The following is an 11,659-nucleotide window of genomic DNA, read 5'->3' on the forward strand; positions in this document are numbered from 1 at the left end:
ACACGCACGCTCCTTTACTCCCACACTCACACTCACACTCACACACACCTCCACTGGCCTTTGGCACCCATGTCCCCTGCTTAGCAAGTGCGGTTTGCTTGAGGGTGAGTTCCTCAGTCAGGGCATGTCAAGCACAGTTCTGCTGCCCTTGATTCACACAAGGATACACAACCCTTTATTACCCCTGCCCCAATAACAAAGTGTCTTGTGATCCAACACCAGCCAAATGTCATCATTTGGGCAAAGCATTCCCATCATGCTGTGTGCCTAGGCAGAGTGGGAGTGTGTGATGGTGTTCCCCGGGCTGCACCTGGGGCTGTGGGACGGCTGTGGCTCTGGAATTCACTAGCCTGGGGTGTCTCTCACAATGTTCTGCTAGCGACTAACAGCAACCCCCTCCAGGTGCTATCACTCAGTCCAGAAGCATGTGAAGTCCCACACCCAGCTAGATTGCATGAATGCTCCCAGAGCCACTCGTGAATCGCACAAAGAAAGGCACCAGCCAGATGCCCCCAGCTCCCAGCCTTGTACCTCAGGAATATACCGTCTTGCACTGCTCAAGGCATTTAGGCACCTACCGATGGAGACAGGCACCTAGGGAGATTAATCAAAGCTCCTAAGTAAGCCAGGTGGCTAAATCCCATGGACGTTCAATGGGAGTTAGGCACCTAACCTGCTTAGGTACTCTTGTAAATCCCACTGGGCACCTATTAGAATAGGTAGGTGCCTAAACCCCTTTATAATCCTTGTCCTGTGTCTATCTTCTCAAGTTCTAAGGCCTGGGCTTCACCTGAACTTCAGAAACATTACCCCTATCATTTGCAAAAGAGCCTATTGGAGCAAACCTTGGGTTTCTACAACTGATACACCACCATCTGCATCCCTCTGCAATAGCGACCACAGTGGACTTTATCCAGGGACATGTAGGTGCTTATAGGGTTAGGCAGCAGCTGAGCAGAGCTTTTGAGGATGTAAGTTTTGGACTTAGGCACCGAAATGCTTTTGCGTATTTAGCCCTCGGCTCCTGCTCAGTGGGGCTGGGTTTGGACAGGTGACTTAGAGGTGAAAGCAGCAACTTCATCTCTTATCTCCCGAGCCAGCCTGTCCCATCCTGCTCGACAATGTTTGTAGCATCCACATGGAAATGGGGTGTGAACTGAGACCTCAGCTCCTCTCAAATGTTCAGGGGCTGAAGGTGGGGGACAGTCCTGCTCTCTCAAGTTGCCTTATTGGGGCACAATCTATTCCCAGGCCCTGCCACAGCGTGGTGCACCAAGCACGGTATGCCAGGGACATAACATCAGCCCAGGGATTCAGTTACTGAGAGCAACCAAAGCAATCAGACCAAGTGGGGCATCCCCTAGGAAACCCCTGTGAGGAGCACAGAGCTGTGATTACTCCCAGGGGGCATTAGCAGGGGAGAGCGTAGAAAACAGCTCAGCAGAAGGGACCCAATGTATCCTGGGTGCAAAATCACTGATTTCCTTGGAGAGGCCCCAGGAATGGGCTTGGCCCTCTGGAGGAACCAGTGACCGACTCTCCAGCATCCTGTGCAATTAGAGCAGACACAAGGGGCTGCGGGTGCTGCAGAATCTGGAACCGTCCAGTGAACTTTCACTGCGGGCCATGAGCTGTGACAGGGATTTTCAGAGTGGCTTCAGGGAATTACGTGCCCAGCTCCCATTGACTGCACAATGGGAGTTAGGCAACTAATGTCCTTAGACCCCTTTGAATATCCCAGACTTAATATACAGAGATTTCTGTCTTGTCCCCTTGTATCCTAATTTTCTTTGCACCACCCTAACCCTAAGCGGCCAGATGATTAGCCCAAGGTTCTGAAGTCTGACATTTTTCAGTAGTACATATAGAAGCCCAGGTGGCAGCTGTGCGATCTTCCCTCGCTCTCCACTCCCCGGACGTGTGCTTCTACCCTGCCGTGGAGGGACCCTTGCTATATAGGACAGAGGATTCCTTTCTGCATACTTCTGGACCTCTCTATAGTAATGGAGCACAAGGATGCAAATCTGTTTCCAGTGATGATGATGTTTGTGTGTTGGGGACACGTCTTCTAGAAACTGCACAAAGACCCCCAGTCCATTTCTTAAGGCCACCATGAAGCCACCACAAGGCACAAACTTTGATGCTTATGCCAACATAGTCACTAGCGGCCTAGCGGGGGAATGGTCCCTGTGCACCCCTAGGCAGTGATGAAGGCAAGGCTGGATGTTGAACACTGCAAAGCTCAGGGATGGATGTTTCTGTTTGGCCAATGATGAAGAGAGGGGCCATTTGTAAAATCTGACAATAGATCATTTTCCACTTGACAAAGCCCTCAGCTGGCATTTTCAAAGAGGCCTCATTTTCAAAGCTACCCAGCTACCACTGACTGTCAGCTATCCAATGAATATCAGCCTTTCTCGTGTACCCTGCTGGGACCAGATTGTTCTGCATGATCTAGAGGTGAGGTGGTCCCTATCTCAGCTGAGATGGGAGCAGCCTTATATTTTAAAACCTCAAACTCATGAGTCTTTGGTCCTGGTATCTGTGTCTGGCTCATTTTAAAGGGACAGGGCCATTTGTAGAACCCATGTCTGGATACGGCTGCAGTTTACAAAGCCCTTCAGTGTCAGGAAGGGCTCAAAAATACGGTTTTTGGATCTGTCTTCAGTCTTCTGGGATGATATTGTTAAAGCCTCTTCGGGGCTATCAGCCACTCAGGGCTAGATTCACAGAAGGAATTAGGGCCTGATTTTTTTAAGGTATTTAAGCATCTAGTAGGACTTTCAAAACACGCTTTGATTTCAATTGGATTTAGGTACCTAAATGCTTTTGAAAATCCCACCAGGCACCTAAATACCTTTAAAAATCTTGCCTTTAGGTATTCTAACGATGAGCGTTGCAGCACCTAACATTTAGGCACTTGGAAAATCCCCATGATTCCTAAAGCCTGTGTTCGGAGCCCAGGCTCCCTGTTCAATGAATGGGGAGAGGTAAACACCTAAATGGGATCCACAGTGGCCAGCATGCGGTGTGGAGGTGCCTAACCTGACCACTGGGAGATGATGACTAGACACGGGTGTGTCAGGCTCCGCCCCCTCACAGAGATAGTTGCCTATGTCGAACCGTTGGGTGGCGCCTAGCCCTGCTTGTGATGCATACCTGGGAACCCTCTCCTTGGGTCAGGCACCTCTGGTGTTTTGTGTGAGAAGGAGAAGGCCCTCCTGTTTAACTTTTAGCCCAGTGGTTAGAGTACTTACCTGGCCATGGGGAAACCCCCAGTTCAAGTCCCCCCTCTGCCTGAGGAGGAGAAGGGATTTGAAGGAGGATCTGCCACCTTTTGGGTGAGTGTCCTAATCACTGGGCTGTGGGATATTCCGATGTGGGGCTCCCTCAACCTCTCCTGTTCAAGGTGTTCCACTTTGGATTAAATCATTAAAGAATCATTGGGTCAGAGAGGGAGAGAGAGCACATGAGAATTACCCTGTAGCCTGGTGATCAAAGCACTCACCTGGGAGACCCAGTGTCCAGACCCCCTGCTCCAATAACTCTTTAATTATTTTTCCAGACTGGAACAGCTTCAACTGGAGTGACTGTGGGAGCCTCACATCAGAATACCCCTAACACTGATGACATGGACAGTGGCACTGAATCCTTTCTCTGTGCAAGTCCTTGTCAATGTTGATCTCTCTCTCTCTACTCCATTCATCGGTGTGGTGCCGAAAGTCACTGACACGTCAGGTCCCAAAATCCTAATTTTTGAAAGAAGCCAGACAGGGAAAGTAATTCCAGTGCACCAATTGCAGGGCTTTATTTGACTGGGAAAGGAGAGAAATGGAAAGAGTGTCAGAGTCTGGCACTGGTTTGGTGTTAGCCTTAAGCCCTATCCATATCCCTAACCCATATTCAACAGGGACTTAAACATGAGTTTACCTTTAAACCTTCAAGGGGGCCACTCATATGGTTAAAGTTAAGAACGTGCTGAAGTGGCTGCGGAATCAGGACCATTGTACAGAATATTCAAAGGAAATGAGTTTTAAATTCATAATCATGAGTGTTTGGAGCAGATCCTCAGCTGGTGTAAATTCTCAGAGATCTATTGACTTCAATAGAGCTATGCCAATTTAAATCAGCTGAGCATTGGCCTGAGGCCCAGCTTGACTAAGCCTTGTCTGGGATGATTTAGTTGGTGTTGGTCCTGCTTTGAGCAGGGGATTGGACTAGATGGCCTCCTGAGGTCTCTTCCAACCCGTCTGTGATACTTCCAAGCAAACCAGAGTATGTTAAAAATGTATCCGGTCAAAACAGCTCAAAGTTCAAACACTAAGTGCATTAGGATGAGCTGTTTGTAAATAAGCAATGGAGTAAGATATAGTCATACAAAATCTTTGCGAAATAATGTGTAATAAGGAGTACTTATAAGAAAATCATGATCTGGACAGAGACAATCATTAACAGGAAAAGAAGCACAATAATTTGCACAATAATTTCCATAGATTATTCATTATCTAGTGTGACAGGGTCGGGCCAGATGGCTACAGGAGAGTAATAGAAGGCAAATATATTAGCCCCAGGTTAAGTAGGTCCCTTTCCCCTGGGTAAGGTAACAGGGAAGGTTCCAGAACAATCAGGAACCTTCTGGAGACAATTAAGACAGACAGGCTGATTGGCTGCAGGTGTTCTAATCAAGAAGCTGCTAGAATCAATTAAGGCAGGCTAATCAGGGCACCTGGGTTTAAAAAGGAGCTCACTTCAGTTTGTGGTGCACGTGTAAGGAGCTGGGAGCAAGAGGCGCTAGGAGTGAGAATGTGGACTGTGGGAGGACTGAGGAATACAAGCATTATCAGACACCAGGAGGAAGGTCCTATGGTGAGGATAAAGAAGGTGTTGGGAAGAGGCCATGGGGAAGTAGCCCAGGGAGTTGTAGCTGTCGCACAGCTGTTCCAGGAGGCACTCTAGACAGCTGCATTCCACAGGGCCCTGGAGTCGAGGGCGAGCCCGGGTTCCCCCCAAACCTCCCAACTCCTGGTCAGACACAGGAGGAGTTGACCTGGACTGTGGGTTCACGAAAACGGCCAAACTGAGGGCTGCCGTGAAGCTCCAAGGCGAACAAATCCTCCAATAAGCGCAAGACCCACCAAGGTAGAGGAGAAACTTTGTCACACTAGCTAGCTAGCTAATGTAATTCACAATCAAATAGAAATCTATCATTATCACTAAATGAGGTTGTGGGTTAGGACGAGGAATGGTCCTGTCTGTCTGTCTCTCTAGCTAATCACATACTCTGCTTTTGTCTGTCATATATGAAGTGTACACAACCATGCACAAAGATGATATTCTAATACTACTCACAGGCCAACTTCTGAGATCCTTTCTCAGCTTGGGTGTGAGTACATCTACACGGGAAAGCGTATGGAACACCAGATCAGTGCACATGATGGCACTTGTCCACTTACACCAGGGCTAGAACAAAATGACCCCAGACAAGAAGACAAGAAGACCCCAGACACCAGTGTTTATGTCACTTACTTTAAAACAGTCTTTCCACCATAGCAAGAATGACACTGTTTTTACATCCCCACAATAGAACGGATGTGGACAAATTGGAGAGAGTCCAGTGGAGAGCAACGAAAATGATTAGTGGGCTGGGGCACATGATTTATGAGGAGAGACTGAGGGAACTGGGGTTATTTAGTCTGCAGAAGAGAAGAGAGAGGAGGGATTTGATAGCAGCCTTCAACGACCTGAAGGGGGGTTCCAAAGAGGATGGAGCTAGGCTGTTCTCAGTGGTGGCAGATGACAGAACAAGGAGCAGTGGTCTCAAGTTACAGTGGGGGAGGTCTAGGTGGGATATTAGGAAACACTATTTCACTAGGAGGGTTACCTAGGGAGGTGGTGGAATCTCCATCCTTAGAGGTTTTTAAGGCCCGGCTTGAGAAAGCCTTGACTGGGGTGATTTAGTCGGCGTTGGTCCTGCTTTGAGCAGGGGATTGGACTAGATGACCTCCTGAGGTCTCTTCCAACCCTAATATTCTATGATGCTATACTCATTTAGGTTAAAATAATAAAAAAGATGCCTAACATATTGTCAAGGTTCCTTCCCCACTCTGAACTCTAGGATACAGATGTGGGGACCTGCATGAAAGACCCCCTAAGCTTATTCTTACCACCTTAGGTTAAAAACTTCCTCATGGTACAAACTTTGCCTTGTCCTTGAAACCTATGCTGCCACCACCAAGTGAGTTACACAAAGAACAGGGAAAGAGCCCACTTGGAGATGTCTTCCCCCAAAATATCCCTCCAAGCCCTACACCCCCTTTCCTGGGAAAGGCTTGATCAAAATCCTCACCAATTTGTACAGGTGAACACAGACCCAAACGCTTGGATCTTAAGAACAATGAAAAAGCAATCAGGTTCTTAAAAGAAGAATTTTAATGAAAGAAAGGGTAAAAGAATGACCTCTGTAAAAATCAGGATGGTAAATACCTTACAGGGTAATCAGATTCAAAACATAGAGCATCCCTCTAGGCAAAACCTTAAGTTACAAAAAGACACAAAACCAGGAATATACATTCCATTCAGCACAGCTATTTTACCAGCCATTAAACAAAAGAAATCTAATGCATTTCTAGCTAGATTACTTACTAACTTTTTACAGGAGTTCTGAGCTGCATTCCTGATCTCTTCCTGGCAAAAGCATCACACAGACAGACATACCCTTTGTCCCGTCCCCCCCCTCCAGCTTTGAAAGTATCTTGTCTCCTCATTGGTCATTTTGGTCAGGTGCCAGCAAGGTTATCTTAGCTTCTTAACCCTTTACAGGTGAAAGGGTTTTGCCTCTGGCCAGGAGGGATTTTATAGCACTGTGGAAAGAAAGGTGGTTACCCTTCCCTTTATATTTATGACACATATCATTAATAATACAATAATATCCCAACAATCTACACGTAATCATGTCAGTAGGAACTAAGCCATGCATAATCCTCTTTTGCACTCTTTTGTCATTGTGGGGAGCAAACCTTCAGTTCGCTCAGAAAACCCCATCAAAGAGATGACATATGGATACTCCCAAGAAGGGACAAACATTGAAAATCCCGTCTCACCAAACACTCACCATCTTCTCAGGCCTTTCCACCTCCAAAACCTCCTAAAACAAACAAACAAACCAAACCACCAATCAACCAGTTAAGCAAAAATAAGCTAAAAATCTGACAAACAAACAAACAAAAAACACAAAGAACAAATGCATCGATACCTCCATCTGAGTTTTTATCCCAAAATATAAGAAGAGCCAAAGACCTCACCAGGGACTCTGCTATGGCTACTGATTTTATAGGCAAGGGTTTCAGGTAGTATGGTGATCGGTAGCAGTATATGATATATTCCAATCTTATTTACATTGGTGTAAACCTATAGAAACTCCTTTTTTTCTTGAGTCATGTTTGTCTGTATCTTTACTAGTGCAAATACCCAATTCCACATAAACAGAGTGCACAGTATTTTCTCATGGAGGCAATAATGTCATCAGATTTTATTTATAAAGAAATACAGAATGAAATTGCTACCGAAGGAGACATATGGACATTTTGTTCTTAGTGAATAACCTCCAACCTATCTGTTTACTCAGTGCACCTTTGATCTCTTTGTTTCTCATGCTGTAGATGATCGGATTCATCATTGGTGGCAACACAGAATAGAGAACAGCAACCACAAGATTCAGACCTGAGGTTGAGCTGGAGGTGGGTTTCAGGTAGGCAAAGGCAGCAGTACTAAAGAACAAGGACACCACGGTGAGGTGAGGGAGGCAGGTGGAGAAGGTTTTATGCCCACTCTGCTTAGAGGGGATTCTCAGCACTGCTTTGAAGATCTGAACATATGACACAATTATGAAAAGGAAGCAGTTTAAGCCTAAGAATGAACTAAAGATGAGAAACCCAACTTCAATGAGGTACAAGTCGGAGCAGGCGAGATTGAGGAGCTGGGGGATTTCACAGAAGAACTGATCCACCACGTTGCCTCCACAGAAGGAGATTTCAAACGTGATCCCAGTGTGCAGTGCAGAGTAGAGAATACCAGTGATCCAGGCACTGGCTGCCTTTTGGACACATGCTGTCCTGTTCATCACTGTCTCATACTGCAGTGGTTGGCAGATGGCGACGTATCGGTCGTACGCCATGATGGTCAGTAAGGCAAAATCTGCTGAAGCAAAGAAGATGAGGAAAAAGACTTGGGCGACACATCCAGAATAAGAAATCAATCTGGTGTTCGTGAGGGAACTGGCCATGGCTCTGGGGATGGTGACAGAGATGGAGCCAAAGTCTAGGATGGACAGATTCATCAGGAAGAAGTACATGGGGGTGTGAAGGTGGCGGTCAAGGGCTATGGCTGTGATGATGAGAAGGTTCCCCAGCAGGGATATCAGGTAAAGCAGTAGAAACACCACAAAGTGTAAAATCTGCAGCTCCCGAATGTCAGAGAATCCCAGGAGAAGGAACTCGGTCACGGCAGTTTGGTTGCACATTTTCTTCCGCAGTACACTGTGCGATGTCTGTGGAGGGAATGAGAAAGACAATGGTCAGGATTAGAGCGACAGAGGGAATGGCCCTGATTCCCCTTTCCCTAATATCTTATTCTATGAATGTCAAAGGTGCACAGAACTCATCATTTACAATGAGCAGGTGTTGTTAGTGCTCCTCGCCTCTGACAATCAAGGAGTCACATTACCACACTAGTGTAAATTAGGTCAGCTCCTTTAAAGTCAATGGAGCTTCGTCACTTTATCTCATCTGAGGATTTGGCCCAAGGTGTGGCTTGATAAAATGCAATATGAAGGATGGAACCAAGCACACTCCAAACCCAACAATTCTCACAACTTGGATATGAAACTGATAAACTAAAATTCTAACACAGCCTGATTCTCACTTTGCAGGGCAATATGATGTTGACTCACCCAGCATCGTAAACAGCAGCTCATCTGTCATTTTTTCACCCCAAACTCTGTGCATAGAGGCTGGTTGGAAATTTTCAGCTGTGTTCCTTTTAATGGAGATTGGTTTTTAAGCTAAATAACAACACATCTCAGAATCTGTCTGCTTTTCTCAAACATTTTGGGATTGTTTTGTAAAAAAAAATGAAAACTTAAAAAAACAAACTATATTGGTTTTGGAATAAAAAAAATCAGTTTTCAGCAGAAAGGTTTCATTTGCCAGAAACTGGGGGGGGGGGGGGGGGGGGGGAGGCGGCGGAGGTGAAATGCATTTAGGGTGTTCAGTGAAAAGTAAAAATTTTCCTGATGGGAGGAAAAATTCCAGTCAGCAGTAGGTATTTGATTAAACTGATGGTAAAAGTCTTAACCAGTTCGTATTGTAATTCATATTTATCATCTTAATTCTTCCCTGTATGTTGACCCCCTAACACATTTAATTGACAAAGCAAACTTCCTGGACTAGTCTTTGTGGATTTTTTTCCCAACAGAAGACACATTCAGTCATCCAGCACTAGGAGTTTTTGGTCACTATCTATCTATATAGCAGAATCTAGAAGCTAAGGGCACAGGTATCTGAGAATCCTTTCAGCCTCATTCTGCAATTGAACTAGACTCAAACCGATTGCTCTCTGCAGATGAGCTGTGAGTAGCTGGCTTTGGGCTGCACTGACATTAAAGGACTGGTGCTGCGGGAAGGTGATTTATCCATATCTATTTCCTGAGGGCTAGCAGGACTCACGCCCTGGAGCCCTGCACAGCTCAGAAGCAGAGATTCAGAGGCAAGGGCACAGAAACAAAGGTGATAACGCCAAAAGGGCCATTCAGACCCTCTAGTCTGACCCCAGCATAACACAGGGCGTACAATCGCCACCGGGGTTCCCTGATTCCAGCCAAGCTTCTGTGTTATCTGTGGGCCAGGATTAAAAGATAGCACCTAACCTGCTCAGATGCTATTGTAAATCCCCAAAGGCGCGTTTCTCCTTCTTTAGGTGCTTAAACCCTTTGTAATCCTGGTCCTGTGTCTATCTTGTCAACTTCCAAGGAAATCCTGGAAATATGGGTTCTAGTCCCATTTACCTCCTGTATGTCCTTTGGCAACATTGAGACTGGCTTTAACTGGTGGTTCAACTCTGAGTCTAAAGGTGCTAGTGTGCATAACATATCAACCGTGGCTATCAGCTCTGCTGCTTATTCAATTTTGACCTTCCAGTAATTATCCCTTTGACACAGAAACAAACCCAGTTTCAAGAGAAAAAATGGTTTTGAAATTATGGTATTATTGAACAGTATTAGTGTTCCCCTCCCTTGTTTAAAGCTCCATTCCAAATTAGAGATGTTTGGAAATTTACATTTTTTTTGTAGAAGTAGGAAAATGAGTTTTTTGTAGGAAAACAAGTTTTTGAACTAAACAAAAATGTTCAGGGAAAGTATCTCCTATACTCAGATATTTGGTTTTGTTTTTTTGAAATCTGCAAATCCCAATATTCTTTGGTTTGCAATGTGCAATTTCCAGTTTAGAGTAGTTTTTAGCTGAAAAGAAATTAGTTGTTGGTTGCTAAACCCTGCAAACATTTCTGATTTCTGATGCAAAGTCATTGTCCACCTTCTTTTTCTCTGACTGGATCTAGATGTCTGACTAGACTGAGAGTTAATTCCTTAAAGAGTTCAAATTGTAACTTATATTTAGGTTCTTACATTCTGCTGAAAAGAAATCTGACAGGCTCTAGCTGTTTGATAATAAAAGTCTTTAAAAGTTCCAATTACAATTCATATCTCTATGATTAAATTTGTCTGTATATTAATACCTTCACATGTAGAATTGAAAGCAAAAATGTAGACTGTTGGTCTTTGTGGATTTTTTCCCAACGTGCGATGCTTTTGATCCTGCAGCAAAAGGATTCTTTGGTCATCTCTCTCTCATGCCCCCATCACTGTATTATCCAGCAGCAGTTTCCATGTCCCTTCGCTGGATTTCCTGAGTCTCTCTGCAGTTCCTAGTAGACAGGGATCCACTCCACAGAGGGGTGCTCCCTGCTCCCCTCCTTGGACAGGCTTGGCTGGGAGACGAAGGACTAAATGGGATCAGAGACTGAAAACTCCTCCCAGCTCTAGAGCTGATCCTGTCTTATGCAGGGTTCAGATATTGTCACAGCCCAGGATGTCCCTACTCTGGGGCTAAATAGTTGAATCCGGTCTCCAAGGCTTTACGCCCAGCTCTGATCTCACCTCTGGAGCAAACCACCCTGACAACCTGCCCAACTCTAACCCCACAGAGGGAGAACAGGACCTGCCCTTTATCTCACTTGATGGCAGCATCCCTGGAAGGACCCTTGGCTAAAAACAAGGCAGGGCAGAGGCCCAAAGCATGTCCCAAGGTGTTTGTAGAATGAATCATAGAATGAATGAATCATAGAATCTCAGGGTTGGAAGGGACTAAAACAGCGATTTCTAACACAGACACATGATCCACAATAGCGAAGAGCCTTGTCGCACCAGAATCTCAGCTGGCCTGGAATAGCCTGTTCCTTCATTAACATCACGTAATCACTTCTGGGGGAGCAGAGACTTTTTTTTCCTCCTGCATTGTATCAGCAGCTCTTGTGATGCCTCTGCTAGAGGAACCCACAGCTCAGGCTGCCTTGTCTGACTGAAGTCAGTCACCAAGAGGTACCCAGA

General features: G+C 45.6%; 1 protein-coding gene across 1 annotated transcript; it reads right to left on the bottom strand.

The window, feature by feature from the left end:
* Window positions 1–7,558: 7,558 nt before the first annotated feature.
* Window positions 7,559–8,627, bottom strand: LOC119567719 (olfactory receptor 14A16-like). Its single transcript, XM_037914953.1, has one exon. The coding sequence runs from the start codon at window positions 8,516–8,518 to the stop codon at window positions 7,559–7,561; it is 960 nt and encodes a 319-aa protein (XP_037770881.1). The 5' UTR covers window positions 8,519–8,627.
* Between the last annotated feature and the right edge of the window lie 3,032 nt (window positions 8,628–11,659).

This window comes from Chelonia mydas, chromosome 14, assembly GCF_015237465.2.
Source record: "Chelonia mydas isolate rCheMyd1 chromosome 14, rCheMyd1.pri.v2, whole genome shotgun sequence".
NCBI lineage: Eukaryota > Metazoa > Chordata > Testudines > Cheloniidae > Chelonia > Chelonia mydas.

Coding starts and splice junctions, on each gene's coding strand:
- LOC119567719 (XM_037914953.1), bottom strand. CDS start 8,518: ATGTGCAACCAAACTGCCGTGACCGAGTTCCTTCTCCTGGGATTCTCT.